Raw genomic sequence first — 26,283 nt, forward strand, 5'->3', positions numbered from 1 at the left:
GACCTTCCAACTGATTAATATGTAAAACTAGTAAACTAGTATGTGCTATACTTGCCACCTATGTAAACAGTTACTTATGGCTTTCCTTAACCAATAGTTATCAAAGCTAGAATTTTTCTTTGCTTGGTAACTGCATGCCATTTTACATCAGTTATGGGGTGGCATATGACACAGTGGCTAGCACTGCTGCCTCACAGCACCAGGGACCTGGGTTCAATACTGGCCTTGGGTGACTGTCAGCGGGGAGTTTGCACTTTCTCCACATGTCTGTGTGGGTTTCCTCTGGGTGCTCCGGTTTCCCCCTACAGTCCAAAGCTGTGCAGGTTAGTTGGACTGGCCATGATCAATGGCCCCTTAGTGTCCAGGCATGGACAGGTTAGGCATTACAGGGATAGGGTGTGGGAATGGGCCTAGGTAGGGGTCTCTTTCAGAGGGTCAGTGCAAAATCAATGGGCCGAATGGCCTCCTTCTGCACTGTAGAAATGTTGTGATTCTATGTGGTTTAACCTCATTTTCTATGAATCTAACACCATCCAGCCTAAAATGTTCTGCACTGTTATCTGACGACGGACAAGCTGGTGGCTATAGATATGACTAAAAAAGCCTGACTTGTGTAGAAACTTTGAGAGCCCATTAAGTCTGCTATCACTCTGAAAACCTGGAGCTTCAGTTATAACACTGATGTTTTAAAAAATATGATAAAATACATATCAGCCTGCTTTGTTTGTTTTGTTGGTAGCATCAGGTCATTATTTCTCATTATGCTGCGCTGACAACAATCTGTGGGTGTTGCTGGAACCCTCACTGGACCACAAGTGTATAGCTCTTCAGAAAACAAACAGAAGAATCGCACGTGACAAAGGCTCGAGTGGTCCGGAAAGGGCTCGATTTTTCAAGCTATCTTAAGCAACTTTTATTTACAATGTGTATAATATTTATAAATAAATTTTACATTCTAGTAATCTACAATGCATTCTAGGTATACTTTGTTAAAATAGTTCACCAAAGTTATAAAGGTGGGTACGGCTTATTACTACAGCATAAATAATAAAATGAAAAAAAGAACTGAGAGCCTAAATATAAACAAGACGTTATAAAATAAATTTTACACAGAACGTAGGGTCCAAGAACTCAGAATACAACTGAAGTCCAAGATTAACAAATCATCAAAAATGATTACACTTGGAGATGGCCCTTAAGACACTGGTGATAAGAGCCATCTCCCATGGACTGCTGCCATAGTGTCATCCAATCAGAAGTGCTGCCACAGCCCCACCTACTCGGGAAGGTGTCTCCAATCAGGAGTGCTCATTCCTAATGTTTATTCAGTTTAGAGTGCACTTTCCCTTTGTTCATTCCCAGTGTTGTTCCCCTTTCCAAATTAATCTGGCATTGATTCTTTCCAGCAGTGACTTGTTGCGCCATTGTATTTGCATTGTCTTTCCGTTTGCTGATACGCCGTCTCTTTTTCTGTCTCGTATAAATGTTCACTCGCATCCTCTTTTATTTTCGCCTTGTCAATGACACCCCAATTCATCTGAGTTTTGCAATTGAATAGATGCGATTCCTCACAGGTCGCCATGTGCTGATTTGTCCAATACCTTTGTAGTTCTGTGCTTTGCTGCCAGGGCTGAATTGCCACAAACCGGTCCCATTGCTGACTGGATTTTCTGCACAATCACCCCAAACTGAAGGCATAAAGGTGAGCAAAGAATGAAAACAGATAGGATAACATAGTTACACATTGTCATGTATTCTCTCCATGTAGTTTCTCAGTTCGTGCGACTCCCCTAAGCCCATGTCCTGGCAAACCCATTTAATATCTTCTTCATTGCCCAGAAGGATTGAATTTGTCGCGGGGCATCCATCATCTGGTGGAATTGTGGTAAATGTTGTAAACTTTACCCGTTTCCGTTTTGTGGTGGGAGAATTCAAAGGTTCGTCTTTGCGCTCCTTTGCGTCGCCGCAGTGGGCAGATCGGTGCACCTGTCCTTGGACATTCTTCTGGGTCCCTCCATTGAGCAGATGGTTGCTCTCCTCGAGAGCGGCTGCGCGGTCTATGACTGTTGTGTGCTGACAGAGCTGCTGAGGCGATATATCAGCAGAATTCTCCAGCAGCTCGGTCTCATTCCCTAACCAAACCCAGTCATGGGAATGATTCATGTTCCCTTGCGCTTCGGTGGGGATTCGCTTGTGGCGGTACTTCAAAGCAAACATGACGCAATTAATTAAGAAGACAAGAATGGCCAGGCAAAAGACCCCCAATAAAGCATACATTCCAATCTCCAAGTCAGTCAGACCTCTCGGAGCCTGGACCAGATCATTTTCATCCATGCTTTCATCATTGGCAGAGTTCCTCGTCAAGTCATTTGAGGGGAAGTTGGCCGCATCCAACGGGATGTTTTGCAGCTGGCTGTCAGCTTCTGAAAGCTGATCTATTCCATTCACTCTCTTGTTCCCCGAAGCTTTGATTGTAGTGCTCTCCTTTCTTGTTGAGCTGTCTTCTCTGTCTGCAGTGGCACTGCTTAAGTAGCGGCCGTTCTGCCCGGTCCGCTCCTGCTCTGCGTTATTTTGCCGCCGGTCACTTGCGCGGTTCTCCAGCTCTCCCTCGCCGCCACTCTTCGAGCCGGCATCATTCTGACCAAATTTCACCTGGACGTTGCTGCTCCCGACTGCCAGAATACTTTTGCGTTTGGATTTCTGGCAAACCTCACTGATGACCAATTCGACTTTCAGCAAGTTCCCTTGTCCCTCTCCCTCTGCAGTGATGAGTGGCCAGCGGGACTGCAAATCCTGAGACGTTGAGATGACGGCCTCTTCCCGTGAAGTAACAGTGAGTGTGAAGTCCGTGGGATCATAAATATCCAGTGGAGTCAGGCTGTTATCACTGAACTGGATCCACCCAGTGATTATTGCTTCCTGGAGAGAAATAAATAAAACATAGTTCAGTTTTACCAACATTGCATTAAGATCCTGGCCCTGAAATACTTTGGGCCGCCACCTTAGTGGCTCAACTGGGATTAGACCCATTGATGCCCCCCACCACTGGCAGACTGGCTCAACACCACCTTCTCAAAGGCAATTAGGGATAGGCTATAACTGCTGGTTCTGTCAGCTCGCCACTAATCAATAATAAAAATAATTCCTCTATCATCTATCTCTACACATAGAATCATAAAATCCCATAAAAGTGCAGGCGGAGGCCATTCAGCCCAGCGACTCTGCACTGACCCTTGGAACGAGCACTCTACCTAGATCCCGTAACCCTGGAACCTCCCACCTAACCGTTGGACACTGAGGAGCAATTTAGCATGGCCAATACACCTAACCTACACATCTTTGGACTATGGGAGGAAACCGGAACAGCCTGAGGAAACCCACGCAGACACGGGGAGAACGTGCAAACTCCACATGGTCAGCTGAGGCTGGAATTGGACTGGTCCCTGGCACTGTGAGACAGCAGTGCTAATCGCTGTGTCACTGTGCTGCCCTATGAACATAAACGTTCATTACTCAATGCAGCACGAGCTGGCAAGGCAGAATCAATTGATTGAAATGTATGACATCCTCAGCTCTTAAGACATCACAGACTTGCCCTCAGATCAGTTCTGATTTGTTGACCGTTCTGAGAGAATCTTGCACGATAAACTGTACACTGAGAGTGGACTCCCCATACACCAGTGTAAATGTTGGGGGCCTGCCTGTCACTGAGGGCTGGCCCCCACTTTAACCTTTCCTGACAATGGCCCTTTAATTAGCACGAGGCGGAATTTCTGCCCTCCTCCAGAAATAAGTCCCGCCTCATAGAGCTGCTGGCCAATCAGAAGGTGACAGCCAGCTCTGCACCACACCGGTACCAGTGGCCACTTCTGGCATTGCAGGGGGCCCAGTAGGAACAGGGCAGCCTGAAACCCAGGCAACTCCGAGATCCAGCTGGGGCCAAGTTGGCTGGGCCAGTGAGGGGTTTGGGGGGGGGGGGGGGGGGCATGTTGGACAGGATAGTGGGGGAAGGTGGACCTGAGAAGGCAAAACTGGAGGGGGGAGGAGAGCTCAGATTGACACAGTTGTCCACTTTGGATAAATTAATGTACGAGTAGCTGACAGGTTGTCCACTTCCAAAACTCCTAAATACTCAGCTTTCTTCACAGCGACGGATGATTGTCTGGCATGGTTTTTAACAGCACCTGTCCACATTTGCTGTTAGCAGGATTATGAGGGGCATGGACAGAGTGGATTGTCAGAAGCTTTTTCTCAATGTGGAAAAGTCAATTAATAGGGGACATAGGTTTAAGGTGTGAGGGGCAAAGTTTAGAGGATATGTGCGAGGCAAGATTTTACACAGAGGGTGGTGAGTGCCTGGAACTCACTGCTGGAGGAGGTGGTGGAAGCAGGTACAATGGCGACGTTTAAGGGGCATCTTAACAAATTAATGAATAGGATGGGAATAGGGGGATTACGGACTCCAGACACGCAGAAGGTTTTAGTTGAGATAGGCATCATGATTTGCACAGGCTTGGAGGGCCGAAGGGCCTGTTCCTGTGCTGTACGTTTCTTTGTTCATTGAGGGGAGAAGGTGGGGGGCATTTTGCTGCTGTGATATCGGGTAGATTTCTGTTTGGACTCATGCAGTAAGAAGATGTGTCATCATAATGCTGCCTGGCTTGCTGAATATTTCCAACTTTTCCGTTTATCATTTTTTAAAATTTAGAGTACCCAATTCATTTTTTCCAATTAAGGGGCAATTTAGCGTGGCCAATCCACCTACCCTGCACATCTTTGGGTTATGGGGGCCAAACCCACGCAATCACGGGGAGAATGTGCAAACACCAAAGAAATAGGAACAAATGGAAATTAAAAGGAAGGATTCTAACGTGACCTGTGGGCACATTTCAGTCAGGGATTATTGGACAGTGATCAGAAGTGGGGATCTTGTTTCATTCAAAACATTTTTTTGTCTTTCCTCCACTCGAGCTAATACTTTACTCAGAGAGTGGTTCGGGTGTGGAACGGACTGCCTGCTGTGATAGTGGAGTCGGACACTTTCGGAACTTTCAAGCGGTTATTGGATAGGCACATGGAGCACACGAGAATGACAGGGAGTGGGATAGCTTGATCTTGGTTTCGGACAAAGCTAGGCACAACATCGAGGGTCGAAGGGCCTGTTCTGTGCTGTACTGTTCTATGTTCCACACGGACAGTGTCCCAGGGCTGGGATCGAACCTGGGACCTCGATGCCGTGAGGCTGCAGTGCTAACCACTGCCTCACCGTGCTGCCCCTTTTCCGTTTATCTTAACCTGTTTTTGGCTTCATGATTCTAGTCGTGGGAAAGTTTCCAGTTTTACTGAAACCATCCACGATGTTGCAAAAAAGTAAATTCCTCGAATAATTAAATAGCATTGAGAGACTGCACTGGATTTTCACAAGTCTGTAAAATATTCCCGAGGATGTCCCATGTGAGTTTAATAGATGGATGTGCCATGTGAGTATAATAGATTAGCTCTGTAATAGAACTAAAAAAATATGGATGTTCATGGGAAGTTATTGTTTTCAAATGAAAATAACAAGTTGCTTTGAGTCTATTCAAACATCTGAATCTGCAGAGACTGAGCTTGATACTGATCTGGCCAATAGCTGCTTGTGTTGGATGTGATCTATGAACTGATTACCTATTCCTGGCTTATGGACCATCTTTAACCACATTAAGGGCCATTCAGTTATCATGCACCAGAATATTAGTGGAGTCACATTTATCTTCCATTTCTGTTTTTTCTGGCCTGTCTCATCATTGTCTACACAGCATCATAGAAACCCTACAGTGCAGGAGGAGGCCATTTGGCCCATCGAGTCTGCACTCACTTTCTGAAAGAGCATCCCACCCAGGCACAATCCCCCACCCTATCCCCGTAAACCCACCTAGGGCAACTTAGCATAGCCAATCCACCTAATCTGCACATCTTTGGACATCAGTGAAATTGTTACACTAAATAATTACCTAATTTCTGAAAAACATTGTGAAAACACTCTATGCAGCACTTTGTATTATAATTTAGATAGGAGTCTATGATTACTAATCCATATTTGAAAAGGGGTTCTTCTATCAAGAAGTTTGAGAACTGCTGCTTGACAACAGCAGAATTATATACCTCAACAATCTGTAACATTCGGTCACTTTGTGGATCAAGGCAGGGTGACACATCACCACCTTCTCAAGGGCAAATAGGGATCGGCTCAAAATGATGGCCGTGATAGCAATGCTCACAGCCAATGAATATTTTTTTTTTAAACTCCTGTGTGATAAAGGACTTTGGGTGTGGTTCAGCGCACCATTTGAATAGCGGGAGAGGGTAAAATCGAGATTTGGGCCCTGCTCGAACCATTTTGTGATTCACCAGTCTTGTTCCTGATGGCAAGTCCCAGATCACATCCAAAAATGGTGAGAATATCATTAACCCTCTCAATTTCATTAACGAGATTCAAGTCGAATGCAGCAGCCTTACGGTAATTACCTGACTCCCCAGCGGCAAGTCACACGGGCATCGTATAGTATTCCTTTTCAAAAATGGGAGACTGGTGTAATGGCTGCTGGGGGATGCGAGGAGCCATTTCAAATTTCCGGCACGCAGCTCAAGTGCACTAGAATTGTTGCCCCAGTGCTTGGGAGGGGTGGGGGGTGACCCTTCATGGGGGTTGGGATTGGTCGGGGGCTGAAGCAGTCCAGACCGAGGGTCTCCTTGGGCCAGGGGATTAGGGGCTCTGCATCTCTGAGACCTTCAATCCATTTTTAAATATTGTGGAGACCGATAACAGGGTCAACCATAGCTGCAGCCTACCAAACCGTGCCAGTTCAGAGCCCATCTGCAGCTTCTATCCTGAAAGTCAATTTCACTCCCTTTGACTGTGAGCAGCCTCTAGTTTCATAGCTGAAGGTATTTCAAATGAGGAATTAGCCTTGATAGTTGTGATTAACACTTCACTCTCTTCAACTCTCAAGTGCCTCCTCGAGGGCACATGTGACCTGCCTCCGAGGTTAGTGCATCGCACGTCCAGCATGCTTTGATGTCTGAACAGTAGGCCTGAACTCTAGGAACAGCAGTACCATAGAGGCAGCTGCCAGCAATCAACACTAAAGAGCAGGGCTTCAGCACTGCAGACCTTCGTGCGACACAAAGGGGAAGGCTTGGGGGAGTTGAAGGTCCCGGGATGCAAAATTCATTTTGCTGGAGTCAAACCCTCGAAGGCTGCCCTCGCGTTGCTGGTGGCAGCTGAGGAGGGTAGGTGCCAGAGCCGGCAGCAACGGCAACCCAGGCTGGAGGCAGCAGCACATGTGCATGGGACCACCACACACCCTGAAGACCCATCTGCAGAATCATGCTGAGGAGGGACCCAGAAGGGGAGGCCAGCAACGGCCCAAGGTGTATACGCGCTGTTGGTCATTCAAACCTTTATGCCACCGGGTCATTCCAGGACTCGAGAGGGGAGCTGTGTGACATATCACAATCTTCTCTCCACAGATGCATTCTGGAAGGTGAGAGATGCTCTGTATGCCTGAGCATTGGACTATATCACCTTCCAGCTGGACCAGGTCACCAAGATGCCTGGGATTTAATGCTATCGCCAGTCCAGGGGGCGACCGATGGCATGTATGTCGACAGCAAGCACTGGAGCACCAGGGAGCATACTATATTAACAGGAAGGGATTCTACTCCCTGAATGTTCAGATTGTGCGCAACCACCACCTCTGAATCATACACGTGTGTGCCCACTACCCCAGCAGCATGCATGACAGCAAATCCTGGGCCACTCGGAGTTCCCCGTTGTCTTCGATGACGGGTTGGAAAGTGGGGGACAAGGGTTACCCACTGAGATCATGGCTGATGTGGCCACTACTGAGGTCAAGGTAGTGACCTGTTATAATGAGGTCCACTTTGCCACCCGTGCTGTCATTGAGCGGTGCATCGGCCTGCTGAAAGTGCAGTTTCGATGCCTTGACCGCTGTGGCGGTGCCTTACAGTACACCCCCCAGAGGGTCTCCCACTTTGCGGTGTTCTTCTATGCCCTCCATAATCTGGCAGGGCAGTGGGGTGACAGGCTGATGGAGGAGGAGCAGGAGGCGGGACATGCAGCCTCTTTTGAGGGGGAGGAGGATGTGGTCCAGGAGGGGCTGGAGGACGAGCCCGAGGAGGAGCCGGAGGAATGAGGATAGATGGCCACAAAGGTCCAACATGCCAAGAATACCAGGGAGGCCCTCTTTGCCTCCAGGTTCTCCTTCGATGAGGCTGTATCTGTCAGCTCAACCTTGCCAGTCTTTTCCTTCCCTCCCCCGTTTCCCTCCTTCTGCTCCCAACGCCCCGCCCTCTGCCCCATTTCCCTTCCCCCCCATTTCCCAATCTTCCACCCCCATTCCCACCCTCCCCAATCATACTGCCCCCTCCCCGACCACTCTGTTCCTCCTTCCAAGGGTCTGTGTAACATCACTGCAGGGTGATGGCCTGTAAAGATTAACATGATGGAGGATTCACATATATCAGGTGTGACATGTTTTTATAGTGAACATTTTACTGTGACAGGTTTGCATTTCCCCATGTTACAGATAGTGACCTCACCAGTGCCCATTCAATGCTTCACGGGGCAGCACGGTAGCATAGTGGTTAGCACAACTGCTTCACAGCTCCAGGATCCCAGGTTCGATTCCCGGCTTGGGTCACTGTCTGTGCGGAGTCTGCATGTTCTCCCCGTGTGTGCGTGGGTTTCCTCCGGTTTCCTCCCACAGTCCAAAGATGTGCAGGTTAGGTGGATTGGCCATGATAAATTGCCCTTATTGTCCAAAATTGCCCTTAGTGTTGGGTGGGGTTACTGGGTTATGGGGATGGGGTGGACTTGGGTAGGGTGCTCTTTCCAAGAGCCGGTGCAGACTCGATGGGCCGAATGGCCTCCTTCTGCACTGCAAATTCTATGATTCTAACTCTTCTTGGTCTTTTGTGGTCTACTGCTGCCTCTAGGTGTCCCCCAGGATGGACATCAGTGGTGGAAGCAGCCTGCTGTTTTCCACGCCCTGTGGCATTTGATGCCCATGGCGGATGTCCACTGAAGGGCTTGGAGTCAGGGGCCCCCGACATCGGGGCCTCGACATTCCACCCTGTTCTGTACATGGCCCTTGAGATGTACCAGTGTCAGGAGGGGAGGATTTGGAAGAACCGGAGACCACCGTAGTCTCCTTGGTGGCAGGCTCTGGGTTGGCCTCCAGTTCTTCCTCCTCCCTGACAGTGCCCTTGGGCCCCTGGGAGATTCCAGAGGACAGTGGGGCAGCTAGAGGGAGCTCCACAGACCTCTGATGCATCTGGCACTGCCAGTCCGGGAGGCTCCCCATTGTTTGCAACATGGTATGGATGCCCTCAGCGATGCGCCTCTGTGACTGGGCCATACTCTGTAGTGCCTTGGCAATGTTCATCTGATTCTGGGACATGCCCTTCAGTGACTGGGACATGACTTTGAGACCCTCAGCCATGGTCCACAGAGACTGAGCCCTGCCTTGGACACCACCATTCAAGATGGGGATGTCGTGCTCCACCTTTTCCACTGTGGTCACCACCCTCGCAGTGTTGGCCTCGGTGCCACGCATTGTCAGCACCAGCTCCTGCACCTGTAGCCTTTGGACTCCCCCCATCGGCCTTGCAGGTGCTGGAATGTCACTTGACGCCCCCTCGAGTCTCACTGCTGTGTCCTATAATTTGCATCAGCTCTGGGAGATCCTCGTCCAGAGACACCCGACTGCTGTCGCCCTTGGATGTTCCTGCTTCCACCTGATGTCCATCAGTAACTGTGTAGTGCTCATCAGATCGTGCCCCAGAAGCCTGTCCAATAATGTCGCCCACTGAAGTGTGTGTCTCTGCACTGGTGGAAGATGGGGACGACAGCTGTGAAACCTTGCCGATGGTCTCCTTGGAGCTCTCCTCCAAGGTGGTCTCTTGAGTGGCGAGGGCAGGGAGGGTGGGGGACAACTCTGGATGACCTGACCTCATCAGATGGAGATCCTGTGAGAAATGGACATGTGGTCAGTGAGCGGGAAGGATAATTTTTTCTGACATGAACTTCTCACTTGAGATTGGTCATCTGGGTGAAGGGGCAGTGGATCCCCACCTCTCTGGCGCAGGCTGATCTCGCTGTCGGTGACTGTGCTCTCCTTGGACAACCCCATGGGCCTGTTCCCCATCAGGGGTGAGGACTCAAATCTCTGGGACTCCACCCCCCCATCGTCGTCCTTTCCCATTTATTACGGCTATCTTCGACGAGGACAAAGAGAAGGCATTGTGAGCCACACGCTTGATGGGTCAGGGGGTTCTATGGGTGGGCACCACACTGGGATATGAAGGGATTGTACTGATGGGTGCCAGGGGTTCTGAGGAGCAAGCATAAAGTTTGGATGTGGGGAGGGTGCGACGTGTCAGCCATTGAATTATAAAGTGGTTCGGAAATTTGAGGGTTGGCAGGCGGAACTGATGCCAGGAGAGAGGTGGTAAGTTACCCTTGCAGCTCATTGGAGGTCATTGGTCCTTTTCCTACATTGGACGGTGGTCCTCCTTGCCATGCTGCCCACTCTTGACGGCCACTGCCGCTGCCTCCCAGGCGGCATTGCTGACCCTGCTGCTGGTCCTACGACCACACCCCTGCCTCAGGGGAATAGGGCAGCCTGCCTTTCATCCACAACGTTGAGAAGCTTTCTGAAGTCGCCATCCCCAAAGTGAGGAGCAGGTCTGCGTGTTGGAATGCTTGTGTTTTGACTGGGATTGAGGGGTGAGGTTAGCGACGAGCTGCTGAGGCAAGAGTCGGGTGAATCAGACGGAGAGGCAGCCAGTAATGTTGAGAATCTCGTGAGTGCTAATTTTTGGCACTAAGTGCCTTTGAATAAAGGCCGCGATGTCACCAAAGCGGCCTTCACAAAACAACCTGCCAAACAGGCCCAAAAAGTGGACTTTGAATTCCTAGCAATGAGTAGTGTCGAATAACATGTCAGGATTGCTCTGTTTAGGATAGCCAGACAGTGAAGAACAGAACTGGGCCTAACCTTTACACATATATAAGCTTTTATTTATAGAGGCAGACAGTAGAAACGTGCACTTCCATACCCGATAACAACAGTTTGAATGTGCTTCTATTTTTACTGCTTTTCTAAATTACCAATTAAGTGCTTAATTTGAAAGAAACAAAACTGACCCACTGTGTTCCTATCGGTGTGAACAGAAGTGACTCCCCAGTTAATTCCCACCACCTGAATACAATTAAACACTCAATTAATGTAAAACTAAAGAGAAACAGCAAGTGGTCTGTCTGAAATTAATGTACTGACCTGGTGCAGTTGCAATCCAGGACTACATGCAGACTTAATACCAAAGGCAGTGAGCTGCAGGCAGAACTAATTGATCCTACGAGTGATGGATTAGATCAAAGCTCTGTCACCCTGCCATGTACAGTTATGAATGGTTGTGGACAAATGAGCGATAAATATGAGGTTCCAACAACATATCCATTGCCATTGATGGTAAAGCCCAGAACTTGAGTGCAATAGACAAGAGCTTGCAACCATCTTTAGCCAGAACCATCAAGTGAAAAATGTTCAATTTAGTCTTCTCCTAGGCTCTGCAACATCATGACTATCCATCTTCAGCCACTTGGAGTAATTTTATACAAAATCAGAATATGGCCATGTGTACTGGACACAGCAAAGGCCATGGGGTGCTGACAATATCCCATCGATAGTGCTAAAGGCCTGTGCTCCAGAACTTGCCCAATCCTAGCTTAGCTGTTCTAGCATGGCCACAACATTGGCATCTGCCCAACAATGCACAAAATTGCCCAGTTCTGTTCTTCCACACAAATATCAAAAAATCCATTCTGGCATATTATCTCCCTAACAGCTTACTCTCAATCATTATCAAATTCATAGAATCCCTAGAGTGCAGAAGGAGACCATTCGACCCATTGAGTCTGCACCAACCCTCTGAAAAAGCACCCTACCTAGGCCCTCTTCCCCATCCTATCCTCGTAAATCTGTAACCTTTGGACACTAAGGGGCAATTTGGCATGGCCAATCCACCTAAATTGATGGAAGAGTTGTTTACAGTGCTCTCAAGTGGCATTTACTCACATATAACCTGTTCATTTCATGTTCCTACAGGACTTCTTATCCCAAACCTCATTAGAACCATTGTCCAATATGGCCACAAAACCTGAATCCCAGAGGCGAGGGTGACTGGTTTTGACATCAAGACAGTATTCAACTGAGTGCAGCATCAAGGAGCCTTGATACAACTTAAGTGAATGGGTATCGTAGGGAAAACTCTGCACGGGACTTGGCGCAAAAGGAAGATGGTTATGATTGTTGGAGGCCAATTGTCTCAGCCCCAGGACATTTCTGTAGGGATTCATCCGGACAGCAATCTGGGCAGAACCATCTTCAACTAAGATCTCCCCCGAGGTTAGAAATGGGCTCTTCACTGGTGATTGTTCACCTCCATTCATAATTGCTCAGATAATGAAACTGTCCATTCCTCGCACGCGGCAGGTAGATGACAGCCAAATTGGGCAAATAAAAGCCAAGTATTGTTTGCAGCACACAAGTGCCCGGCAATGGTGATCTTCAACGAAAGAAAGCGGAATCATCTCCCTATGGCATTATTTTAGCCAAATTCCCTACCATCTACATCACCAGAATAACCAGCATCTGAATGGGAGCAGCCATATAATTGCCATGGTTGCTGGAGCGATTCAGAAGCTGGGCAGTAGCTTACCTCCTAATTCGCCCATGTTTCTCCACCACCTACAAGGTACAAGTCTAGAATGTGATGAAATACTCTAAAGGTGCCTGGATTGGTGTCAAAATGAACAATGAATGATGGTTGTGATAATGAACACCCTCTCCTTGTGATCTGCTTTGAATCACTTGCAGGTTTTTGCCTGTGAATTTCTTCAATCTCGCCAAAGGCAGACTGAATAAACACCAGATGAGACAAAGCTCAGTTTGGATCATTAAGCAACTTTATTTCACAGCATGGTGAAAGGATATTCAGGAATAATTATGACCAAGGTCCCTCAGTTCAACTTTATCTGGTATAACGATGTGACATAAAAGGGCATCCCCTGGTTTTCCACACAGATGGAGCATTTTACTTTTCTGCACTCTGTTCTACAGGCAGGGGAAGAGTTCCCTTTTCCTATTCTCATGGCTTTTTAACCTCCTCGCAACACTTTCCTGCATAATGGTGCATCTGTCTGTTTTTCTTCAAAGGTTCATTCTGTCAAACAGTTTGTCCTTTTCCATATCCATCTCCATCTCCAACAGACTGACAGAAATCAAACAGTTTTCTCACAGAAGACTGACAGGCAGCTTTGTGAATATCGAGGGAAGCTAATGAACCACAGTTATTGGCCCAGAAGTTGCTGGCAGTGAAAATGGGGGCTGAAGGTGCCAGCTGTTATTCGGATGGAACAACTGGAGCTTGGGGTCAACCAGCCTGTGGCTGACAAGAAATGGCTGCAACGAATTAATTGGAATGAGTTAATTAAAATTTCTGTTGGGCTGCCTCTTTGAAAGCATTTAACATGTTTAGATGGTTTTTCATGTGCCACATTAAAGACAATACCAGGCTGCCCGTTAAACTAACAGCAACATTCTGTGGCTGCTGGAAATAAAAACTAAAAGTGCTGGAAAAAGGTCTGGCAGCATCTGAAAATGAAATGAAATGAAATGAAAATCGCTTATTGTCACAAGTAGACTTCAAATGAAGTTACTGTGAAAAGCCCCTAGTCGCCACATTCCAGCACCTGTTCGGGGAGGCTGATACGGGAATTGAACAGTGCTGCTGACCTGCCTTGGTCTGCTTTCAAAGCCAGCGATTTAGCCCTGTGCTGAACCAGCCCCTAGCAGGGAGAAGCAGATTTAACATTGAGTCCAATATCACCCTTTTCCGCAAGTTAATCAGTTTTGTTTCACTGATTAAACTGATTTGTTACATGGATGTTTTACAGATCTCGATTGGGAGTAAACCCCCATTCAAGTAAACGTAATTGAGTATATTAATTTCAGTCTGTCAGGATTTAGAAAGTAGCCTCTCCCCCAACCCTTATGTGAATCCACTCATTTGCTGGTGACGAACAATCATTATGCTGTTTCCACGAGTTTGATCATGCTTTGAATTCCTGTCATATGTAATATAGCTTTCATATGTAAGCAGCAACTGCTGCCGATTCCTGGATTAAAATTAGAATAATCTGCACCCTGGTCAAGAAGCTACTTTATTGGTGTTTCTGTGTTATGTTTGGCAAAAAAAAAGTTAAGAGCAACTCATTCTCCTGCCTGCAAATTGGTGAATAATGGTGATTCTCCACTGACCTCTGGTACCAACAAATCGCACGACTAGCAACCAGTGGCACAGAGCGAAATGAAGGTGATTGACTAAATGGAGCTGGTGTGCAATGAAAGATGCCTCACTCCAGAAAAATCTAGGCCAATGTTCAATCTTTATGAGGAACAATTCCGTTTTCCACTGCATTGGCAAAGTGGTGAAGTCTCCCCGGGAGGAGACATTAATGACTATTTCTTCAAATGTTCCATTGATCTCCTCCTGACATTATAGGTGGGAAATCTGAAGAAGCTGCCTGGAATCTCCAGATGTTGGGCAGGATACTCCGGTATCTGGTGGGCGGGCCATACCGGCGCCAAAGAGTGGCGTGAACCACTCTGGCACGGGCCAATCCAGGAGAGTTCTTCTAATGTCTACAGAACTGGTGACAGAGCAAAGTATTAAAGGTGTTGAAAGAAAATTGGAAATGTGGGCAATTCTTTCAGAAATAGTGTGATAGAATTGTGGAGCAGACTCAAGTGGGACAGTGGAACAGAAAACAATGGGAAGCTTTTAAAAAGGCAAGACTACCGTGGGCAGCACGGTAGCACAAGTGATTAGCACTGTGGCTTCACAGCGCCAGGGTCCCAGGTTCGATTCCCCGCTGGGTCACTGTCTGTGCGGAGTTTGCACGTTCTCCCCGTGTCCGCGTGGGTTTCCTCCGGGTGCTCCGGTTTCCTCCCACAGTCCAAAGACGTGCAGGTTAGGTGGATTGGCCATGATAAATTACCCGTAGTGTCCATAAGGGTTGGGAGGGGTTATTGGGTTGCGGGGATAAGGTGGAAGTGAGGGATTAATGTGTGTCGGTGCAGACTCGATGGGCCGAATGGCCTCCTTCTGCACTGTATGTTCTATGTAATTCTATGTAATTAATTAATTGCAGATTAGAGAAAGGACATTAATCAAAGTTGGGAATAGTAAGCATAATGGACCTCTGCTTAACGCATTCCTATTTCATTGTGCATTGCAGAGCTTCTCAGCAGGAGGAGACTATATTTGGGAGGGTTGTGCCTCATTGAGTCAAATCAATATCTGTCAAAACATGTTTGCAGCGGTTGGTATTGAAAGCCAAAACCAAAAGAAAGAAAAAACACCCCTATGATTTTTTTTTCCAGGGTTGCTCACAACACTGTCATCTTCATCTTAATTCATCTTCAATTCCTGGAGACTCCAGATCAATCCTATTGCCAACTCTATCAGGGCTATTGTAACCTTGTTTAAGACTGACTCAGTGCAACATCCTGAATCCTTTATGTTTTCTCAAACTCAACTTTGGGAAGACTGAAGCTGTTGTCTTCAGTGCCATTACAAACTCAGCTCTCTAGTACCAACTCCATGCCTTTCTCTAGTAACTGTCTGTCCACAGCCCTTGGTATCATATTTGACACTGGGACTAGATTCCGAGCACACATATGTGCCCTCATTAAGACATCCTATTTCCTCTCTGTAAGATCATCTGACTCTGTCCTGCTCCAGCTCATTTGCTTCTGAAACCCTCCTCCATATCTTTATTACCTCTAGACTTGGGGATGGGAACCGATGCAGGAAGTCAGAAGGAAGTAAGGTGGGGACAGAAGAAAAAGGCAGTAAAGGGAAAGGTGGAAGGCAGAGAAAGCAAAGACAAAAATCAGAAAGGGCCACATTACATCATAATTCTAAAAGGGCAATAAATGTCAAACAAATAAGCCTGAAGGCTCTGTGTCTCAATGCGAGAAACATTTGAAATAATGTTGATGAATTAACTGTGCTGACAATCACTAACGGATATGATGTAATTGGAATCACGAAGAGCTGGCCCCAAGGTGACCAAGGATGGGAACTCAACATCCAGGGGAATTCAATATTCAGGAAAGATAGAAGGAAAGGAAAGGGAGGTGGGGTGGCATTGCTGGTTAAAGAGGAGATAATAATAATCTTTTATTGTCACAAGTATGAAGCTACTGGGAAAAGCCCCTAGTCGCCACATTCCGGTGCCTGTTCGGGTAAGCTGGTACGGGAATTGAACCCGCGCTGTTGGCCTTGTTCTGCATTACAAACCAGCTGTCTAGCCCACTGAGCTAAACCAGCCCATTAACACAATCGTAAGGAAGGGCATTAGCCTGGACAATATGGAATCTGGATGGAAGGAGCTGCGGAACACCAAATGGCAAAATACGTTAGTGGGAGTTGTGAACAGGCCGCCAAACAGTAATTGTGACATTGGGGGTGGCATCAAACAGCAAATTAGATATGCGTGCAGTAAGGGTACAGAAGTTATCATGGGTGACTTCAATCTGCATATTGATTGGACTAATCAAACTGGTAGCAATGCGATGGAGGAGGATTTTCTGGAATGTAGAAGGAATGGTTTTCTCAACCAATATGTCGAGGAACCAACTAGAGAGCAGGTCATCCTAGACTGGGTATTGTGCAATGAGAGGTGATTAATGAGCAACATTGTGGTACGAGATCCTTTAGGGAAGAATGACCATAATATGGTAGAATACTTCATTCAGATGGAGAGTGACACAGTTAAGTCGGAGACTTAAAGAAAGCTAACTTTAATGATATGTGACGTGCATTGGCTAGGATAAGCTGGCAAAGGATACTTTAGGGGATGACGGTGGATAGGCAATGGCAGAAATGTAAATAACACATGGATAAACTTCAACAATTGTACATCCTTTTCTGAAGAGTAAGGCGGGGAAGGTGGTTCAAACATGGCTAACAAGGGAAATTAGAGAGTGTTAAAGCCGAAGAGGAGGCATATAAATTGGTTAGAGGGGCAAGGCTGAGGACTGGGAGAAATAAAAATTCAGCAGCAGAGGACAAAGGGTTTAATTCAGAAGGGGAAAATAGAATACGAGAGTAAGCTTGCAGGAAACATAAAAACTTACTGCAAAAGCTTCTGTAGATATGTGAAGAGAAAAAGACTGGTGAAGACAGTTAGAATCAGGTGAATTCATAATGGGCAACAAAGAGATGGACCAGTTGAACAAATAATTTGGATCTGTCTTCGTTAAGGAGGACACAAGTAACCTTCTGGAAATACAAGGGGACAGAGGGTCTATCATGAAGGAGGAATTGAAGGAAATCCTTATTAGTCAGAAAATTGTATTGGGGAAATAGATGTAAATAAAACCTGATAAGTTCCCAGGGCCTGATGCGCTACATCCCAGAGTACTTAAGGAAGTGGCTCTAGAAATACTGGACGCATTGGTGATCATTTTCAGCATTCTAGAAACGCTGGAAGAGTTTCAATGGATTGGAGGGTAGCTAATCTAACTCCACTTTTTAAAAAAGGAGGGAGAGTAAAACAGAGAATTAGAAACCGGTTAGCATAGACGGTGGGGAAAATGCTGGTGTCAATTATTAAGGATGAAATAACTGAGCATTTGGACAGCATTGGTCCAAGTCAGCATGGATTCACTAAAGGGAAATCATGCTTGACCAATTTTCTCGAATTTTCTGAGGATGTGACCAGTAGAGTGGACAAGTGTGAACCAGTGGATGTTGTGTATCTGGACTTTTGACAAGGTCCCACACAAGAGATTAGTGGGCAAAATTAAAGCTCATGGTATTGGTTGGTAATGTACTGACGTGGATAGAGGACTGGTTGGCAGACAGGAAGCAGAGAGTGGGAATAAACGGGTCCTTTTCAGAGTGACAGGCAATGATGAATGGGGTACCACAGGGTTCAGTGCTGAGACCCCGGCTGTTCACAATATACATGAATGATTTGGACGAAGGAATTGCATACAATATCTCCACATTTGCAGACAATATTAAGCTGGATGGCAGTGTGTGTTGTGAGGAGGATGCAAAGAGGCTGCAGGGTGACTTGAACAAGCTGGCTGAGTGGGCAAATTCAATACAATGTGGGTGTATGTGAGAATGTGGCAAAAGCAGGCATGGCAGATTATTATCTGAATGGTGGCAGTTTGGGAAAAGGGGAAGTGCATCGAGACCTGGGTGCCATGGTGCAACAGTCGCTAAAGGTTGGCATACACGTACAGCAGGCGGTGAGGAAAGCTAATGGTATGCTGGCCTTCATAGCGAGAGGATTTGAGTTTCGGAACAAGGATGTCTTGCTACAGTTATTCAGGGCCTTGGTGAGACCATTCCTTGAGTATTGTGCGCAGTGTTGTCTCCTAGTTTGAGGGAGGACATTCTTACTATTGAGGGTGTCCTGCGAAGGTTCACCAGTCTAATTCCCGAATGGCAGGACTGGCAAATGAAAAAAGACTGGATTAACTAGGCTTGTACTCACTGGAGTTTAGAAGAATGAGAGGGGATCTCATAGAAACATATAAAATCCTGATGGGACTGGACAGGCTAGATGCAGAAAGAATGTTTCCGATGTTGGAACTAGGGGTCACAGCCTCAGAATAAGAGGTAAGCCACTCAGGACTGAGATGAGGAAGAGCCTCTTCTCTCAGGGAGTTGTGAACTTGTGGAATTCTTTCCCACAGGAAGCTGTTGGGGCCGGATCGTTGGATATATTCAAGAGGGAGCTGGACATGGCCGTTGCGGCTAAAGGGATCAAAGGGTAAGGAGATAAAGGAGGAGTGTGATACTGAGTTTGCATGATCAGCCATGATCATACTGAATGGTGGTGCAGGCTCGAAGGGCCGAATGACCTACTCCTCCACCTATTTTCTCCATTTCTATGTTTCTACAGTCTCCCACATTCTACCCTCCATAAACTTGGAGTTCATCCAGAACTCTGCTGCCCGTGTCTTTACTCATGCCAGGTCCAATTTAAACCCTGTGCTTGCTGGGTCACATGGGTTGTTGGTCAGGCAAAGTCTTGATATTAAAATTCTTATCCTGCTTTCAAATCCCTTCAGGCCTCACACTTCCCTATCTCTTCATTCTTCTCCTGTCGAGTGTGATAAATGTAGGAATTGTTATATATTATATTTTATATTTGTAGCTGTAATGTCATTAAAGAATCTAGGTGAGGTATCCAGGCTGAGTCTCTGCTGAAGCTGTAATTAAGGAGTCTAAAATGTGAAATCATGATTGATTCTAACTTGTTTACATATAGAGGGTTAATGGATCATTGTTATGAATGTTGGAGATTCTCTGGATGGTAGATCATTTATGAATAGTTAGATGTAGTCCTAGCTCAGCAGGTCATGTGACATCTTAGTGGAATGCAGATGATTTGGGAGGAGCCAGATCTGTTTCCAGTTTTGCAATTTGCCATAGGATTTGAGTTTGATAGGCAGAAGGATTTTAAGTTGTTAGTGTACTGGTTATGCTCCTGAAAGGGTCTCTCTATCAAAATATCTCTATACAACTAAGCAAGTAACATGTTTGTTAACTTTATTTATAAGTGGCATTTAAACTGTATTGGGTTACATAATTGGAGTTAGTAGCAGGTATAGATAGTAAGCTTTTCCTTGCGTTTAAGAACTGTTTAACTGATAATTGTAAAGCTATTTTGTTCGATGTTAATGTGGTTAATTCTGTGCAGAAATTAAAGTTGGTTTGAATGTATAAGATACCTATTTGTCAGAGTCATCCTCATGGGGTGAAGTATCCTTTCTTCACAGTTTTACGGATTAACAAATGTTGGGGCCCACTTCGGTATCCTACAAACGTTGGGGCCTGGTTCGGTATCCTAACACAAGGTATCTGTACTCATCCAATTCTGGCCTGACCCTTCAGCTGCCAAGGCCTTAAGCTCTGCAATTCCTTACTTAATGGACCAGGTGTTTGGCCATTTGCCCTAACATTGTCTTACGTGGCTCAGCCTTCAATTTTGCTTTATAAAGCTCCTGTGATGTCCCTTGGAGCATTTTAATACATCAAAGATTCTGTATAAATGCAAGCTGCTGTTGTTAACGATGACCCCGAGGTCCACTTGTGCTGGATTGTAGCTGATGAGGATCTCCCTCCGGTTATCTACCTAAATTTACCTTATTTTGTCATCGCCATGAAGAATAGAAATAATCAGAATGTATATTATTCCTTAGAAATAATTTTTGTCAAGATAATAAACTGGATTGATTCACTTATATCTGATCTACATGTGAAATTGTGCAGGCTTGGTAGTCAAAATGTTTGAGCCTCAAAACTGCTGTCAGTTATCATATGCGATGGTGGGGGGTGAAATTCTGAAGCACCAAGGGCCTGTTCCTGGGCTGTATTGTTCTTCGTTCTTTATCATTTTGACCTCGATTCTCCGTTCTGGAGACTGCCACCGGTGGAGAATCATGGTAACTGCATGTTGCCACTCGGCGCGCTGGCAAGGAGCGATTCGTGTCATGCAAATGAGCCAGCAAGCAGCCGATGTGCATCTCGGGATTCACGTTCAGAGCCTGACAAGATGGAGCAGCTTTTAAGCGCTCCATTCAGCACAGACTATCATTTCAGCCAAGTTGGCTGCACAAAGACCAGCACCAAGGTTCCTGGATGCTGACATTAAACGCATATTGGATGCCAGTGAGGAAAGGAGGGTCATCCTCTTTTACAGGGTGGGGCAGAGACTCAAGCCCGTGATCCTGAATGAGGCCTGGGATGAGGTGGTAGAGGCTGTGAGTGCTACCAACTTCACCAAGAGGACTGGCATGCAATGCTGTAAGAAGATGAACGCCCTTCTTCGAGCAGCTCGGGTGATGTGCCTATAGCAAGTGAGTCACACCTCTCCCACAGACCAGTCCTTCCCAAGATCCCACCCCATGTCTTTTTTCCTGCAGGATCCCAATCAGACAAGGCCGGGCCATCCGGGGTGGCTGCCCCCCCATCCAGACCCTCAGAACACCCTGGAGCACGTCTCCGGGGAAGACACCGATGTCTTGGCACTGCTTTCACCTGCACAATCCACCATCACAGAGACTCTCACATCGGGAGGCGAAGCTAGTGGTCAGGCCCCAGGTAAGCACCACCCAAATGATGCAGAGCATCAGATGGAGGCGGCAGGAACTCCCGAGTGAACATAGAACATAGAACAAAGAACATTACAGCGCAGTACAGGCGCTTCGGCCCTCGATGTTGCGTCGACCTGTGAAACCACTCTAAAGCCCATCTACACTGGTGAGTGAATAGTCGGAGGAGTAGCAAATCCCAGAGCACAGCTGTTGCTCAAACAGATGTAGCGCCCTGGACAAGATGATCCCATCACTGGTGCAGATGCAGATTCAGAGCCAGAATGTACAGGAGAAAGTGTCAACAACATTCCAGGGCCTGCAAGTACCACTGGAGGAGTCCACTCACCTTCAGGTGCAGGAGATGGTGCGGACAATACATAGCACCCAGGCCAACACTGAAAAAGTGGCCGTTATGGTGGAAGGCCTGGGGAAAGATGTCGGTGCCATGTGTCAGAGTGTCCAAGGGTTGGGTCACACTGTGCTGTCAATGGCTGAGGCTCAGGACTGGAGAGCCCAGTCACAGGCAGATATGTCCTGGGTACATTGCTCCAGAGCTTAGTCCATTCATAAAGGCCCATGGTTGCGGGCATCAAGAGTATTGGCCGGGTGCTGAATTACCATAGCCAGACACAGAGGAACATGTCACAGGCACAGATGGACTTGACTGCGTTTAAGAGTGACATGGCCCACTGGGTGTGGGACATGACCCAGTCTCAGTGTCCCATGGCTGAGGGCGTCGACACTATGGTTCAGACGAGAGTGGGCTTGCAGGACTGGCAATGCCAGGTGACGGTGGGTCCTTCAGAGCTCACTACGGCTTCCCCTCCATCCCATGGAGTAGCCCGGGGGCCAGCGAGTACCCCAAGGGAGAAGGAAGTGATGGGGCCCAACCCGTGCCTCTTGCAAGGGAGGCTGTGAAACACCTGAGCCCCCCCAAATGCCCCCACCTGACACTGGCGCATCGGCTGGGCAACGGGTAGAACAGGGTTACATGTCATCATGACGCATGAATGTCCCATATGGTGACACCCTCATCGAGAACTGGCAGGGCACAGGGGCAGCAGTGTGACCTGCCTTGTATGATAGCATCCTCAGCGAGTGAGCCCCAACCATTCACCATCTCCTGCAAGCCTTACCCTCTTCCCAAGATACGTGAGAAGGAATCATTAGCACACATGCAGGAATCACGTGGGCGACAGTGGTATGTTAGCTTAAAGACAGGAGTCAGACTTTGTAAAACGATGAGGAGCATCAGAGCTTATCTCACAGTGAGTCATCATCATCCTCCGTCCCGTGGAGAAGACCCGCTATCCTGACAAACCAGGCCAACACACTGTAGTGATACTGATTTGACCTTCGGAGTGGGGAGGGGGAGGTTTGGTAGTGGGAAGGAGTGAAGGCTAAGGAGAGGGAAGAGGTGGAAGGGCTAAGAGACAGGGAAAGGTTAGAGGCTCAGGAAAGATAGATTTGGCTTGGGTGGTGGGTGTTGAAGTGGGGTGGAGAGCCAACATCTGGCACAAGTGGCGCATGGTCTCCCTGGTGAGCTGGAGTCAGCGTGGGCTGTCACACATGGTCTGGCAGTTCCTCAAAGGGCAGGGACCAATAGTATACATGTGGCCTGATGTGGCGCCTCCTTCCCACCTCCTCCTTGGCCTGATGGACAGCCACCACTTGAGCCTCACCAGCTTGCTCCTGCTGTTCTGTAGCAGACTCCTCTCATGCAATGTCTTCCCTGGGTTGGCCCTGGTACTCTTGCCACTGTGCATCTGTGATGACAGCAGCAGCAGGTAACTAGCTAGCATTGCTGGTTGTAGTCTGAAATCCATGTCTCTGCGGGTGGAGCGGGAAGAGGCCATCGAACCATAAAATACTACGTGCTGAAGGAGCCCATTCAGCCCATCGGGTCTGCACCATCCCTTTGAAAGAGCGCCCTACCCAGGACCACTTCCCTGCCCTATCCCTGGAGCCCCACCTAACCTGCATATCCCTGGACACTAAGGGACAATTTAGCATGGCCAATCCACCTAACCTGCACATCTTTGGACTGTGGGCCGGAGCACCCAGAGGAAACCCATGCAGACATGGGGAGAACATGCAAACTCCACACAGACAGTCACCCAAGGCCTGAATTGAATTTGGATCCCTGGCACTTGTGAGGCAGCAGTGCTAACCACTGCTCCATCATGCACAGAGCATTTGAGCAAGATAAGGATTCCCTTGACCATCCAGTGCCACCAAGTTACATGGTCACCGAATTGTACTGCTGCGCCACCCTCAACATGGTTCCACACCAACCACCCCTGCCCCTTTGAGATGATGTAGTCCGCACTGCATTCCTGTTCTGTCAATGACTGGCAGCTGGCCTGTGACGTGGGGATCCGCTATCCTCAATGCCCATCCCTGCCGACTGGAGTACCGGTGACTGCTGTGACCGGTGTTAGCGAGAGGCTCTGTGGACCCTGGCCTGTTTCTCCCAGTGAGGTCCCTGTGGGTCCCCTCACTGGGTGAGCCTTGTGTTCTGCCAGAAGGGTGGCAATTGGCTGTATCGTGGAGACGTTCATACTGTGTAGGCATGTGACTCTAAGCTGAAAGACTGGTGTGTGGGCAGGTCCCACAGATAGGGGTGAGAGAAGGATGTGTGCATTTGCTGGGAGCCTCGCTGCAGTGTGATGTGGAGCCTGGGTTAGCTGGTCATGTTTCCTGGCCGGGGATGGGATGGATGGGACAGGGACACGGTGGACAGGCAGGGCTTGGAGACACCTCATGATCCTCAGGGATAGGCTGGCTGAGAGTGTCACTGGTAAGGCTTTTACTCCGAGAGGGGCTGTGTGCCTGGGAGGGCTCCAGTGGCACCGATGTATATGACCCTTGTTTGGGGCTGATCCCTTCCTTCCTCTGCTATGGGGCTTGCTTCTAAGGAATGCACTGAGGAGTGCCAATACCTCATGGGCTGGCGATTGAGCATGGCCATGCCCATCCCCCTGATGATATTGCTGGGATATGAAGGTGTCCAATTGGGCGGGCTGGGTAGGTTACCACATGACTAGAAGCCCTCAGAGCATTTGCAGGATACTGTCAGGAGTCACAACAGCCAGAAACCTGTGAATTGCAGCTAGTGGGTGGGTTCTTTTCTGTGATTTCACACATGTTCAATTGGGCAGGGTTAGAAAGGAATGTTAGCTCGAGCGTTGAGCTCCAACATGGCACGACTGGCAGCAAATTATAATCTTCCTGCTCTGCATTAACTCACTGGGTATTAACTGGTCACATGCTTATGTCCTCAACAAGTTGGTGTCCAGCTTGACTTTGTGGCAGTGGCATTCTCACAAGGTTTGGGCCTTCATTGATTATATGTTTTATTTCACACTCGGCTAGATTCTGCTGATGTATATATACCCTTTTGTCCATTTGACCCCTTTTGAACCTTTCAGAGCAATAAAACCTTTGGCCGATGAAGGCCAAAATGACAATTTCCCATCCTGTCACCGGTCAATCACCTGGAGCATAATCACAACAGGAATAGAAACAGGATGAGTATAACAACAAAATAAAAACATAATGCATAGCTCGTCATAGTTTTTAATCTGCTGTTCACTAATTAACAAAAATCCCAAGTAGGTGGTCTCCCAGAATTCTTACTCAGCAGGCACCATCTTTTTCCCAGGACTGGACGTGTAGGGTAGGATTCTGTTTGTGAAACTATGGGCTGCATTCTCCAATTTTCAGGCTATGTCCGTAGCATTTTACATCAAACAAATCAGCGGTGCCCCGGCACCGATCCTCCGATCAGTGAGGGGCTAGCCCCCGTCCCAAAGGCCCACCGCAAGGTCTACCACGTCAGGACTATGTTTTGGCAAGACTGCACCAATTCGTACCCAGGTGATTCCGGCCCTTTAAAAACGGCGTCCCGATCTCTTGCACTGAGGAGTTCCTCAGTGCACAAAATGGAGGAACATGTGGCCTTGGCCACGCGTTCCCCACCTAGGCCCCTTGTCTAATGTGGTTGATGTTTTTTAGCCATGACATATACTTGCAAGAGATCAAGCGGGTGATACCGGCTGTGTTGTGACGGTCTGTGAATGTATACCCACTGGTTATGTCAGAAGCCGATGATATTCAAAATGGTGACCACCCATACCCATGGTTCACTTTTATATTCAGCGTATAAGTCAATCCCTGTTTTTTAAGGGATTTTCTGAGGCGTCAAAGGTCGACTTATACGCCAACATTACGGTGGGCACAACTGGAGAATGTTCATCGAAATGAGAGGTATGTGCATTGTGCCACTAATTCTGTACCAGCTGGATGTGAGAGGCATCAGAGTCTTCAGGCTGGCTAAATGCCTTGAAAAACCTGAATAATCTACTCCACAGCCTGAATTTAAAAACCTCTGAAATCGGCTGCTGGTGTCAACTGAAGAAGTAGATACAATGTGAGCTTTGAGGACCTTAAAACTTGCTGGGCTATATCCAGTTACACTGACTGGTAATTCTGCCTAATCTTTGCTGCTGCTGCTTCCTCTCATTTCTTCCAGAATCTGTCAATACTTTTGAACTAGCTCCTAAGATTGTCTGGAATATATGGGATCAGAAAACAATGCTCACTGGAGTGGCTGTTGTCTCCAAGAACCTTGGTACCCATTTTAATATCAGAGATGTTCAGATACAGGAAGGGAATAGTTGGACAAGTCAATAATCTAACAAAAAAAACATGGAAACATCCGTCAATGAAGAGTGTCATTTGATGAGTAGTGATTCACTGTAAACCTCTAGATAATCAACTCTCTACAGTGGCCCTACAAACTAGTCCAGGCAGTTTTATAACTTAATTATATTTATTTCATCCAGCTATGGCTCCAGACACAATTATTAATCCATGCATCATCCAGCAGTGAATTGCTCTCCTCAACCGGTTTAATTTCAAGTCTGTATGGAAATAGAAAGTGGAATACACTTCCCCGTAAAGCTTGCTTGAATTAAATATTATTCTAATTACATTGTACAACATGCAGTCATTACTGCAACCTTAA

At 47.4% G+C, this 26,283-nt stretch overlaps 1 protein-coding gene across 1 annotated transcript in view; it reads right to left on the minus strand.

The window, feature by feature from the left end:
* Positions 1-884: 884 nt before the first annotated feature.
* The window catches only part of LOC140408502 (transmembrane protein 132C-like), a 1,621,914-nt gene continuing 1,596,515 nt past the window's right edge, over positions 885-26,283 (minus strand). Inside the window, exon 9 of the mRNA XM_072495783.1 lies at positions 885-2,919. Coding sequence (XP_072351884.1) covers positions 1,738-2,919 — 1,182 coding nt within the window. The 3' untranslated portion in view covers positions 885-1,737. The remainder of the gene's footprint in view (positions 2,920-26,283) is intronic.

The sequence above is a fragment of the Scyliorhinus torazame genome, chromosome 1 (assembly GCF_047496885.1).
Source record: "Scyliorhinus torazame isolate Kashiwa2021f chromosome 1, sScyTor2.1, whole genome shotgun sequence".
NCBI lineage: Eukaryota > Metazoa > Chordata > Chondrichthyes > Carcharhiniformes > Scyliorhinidae > Scyliorhinus > Scyliorhinus torazame.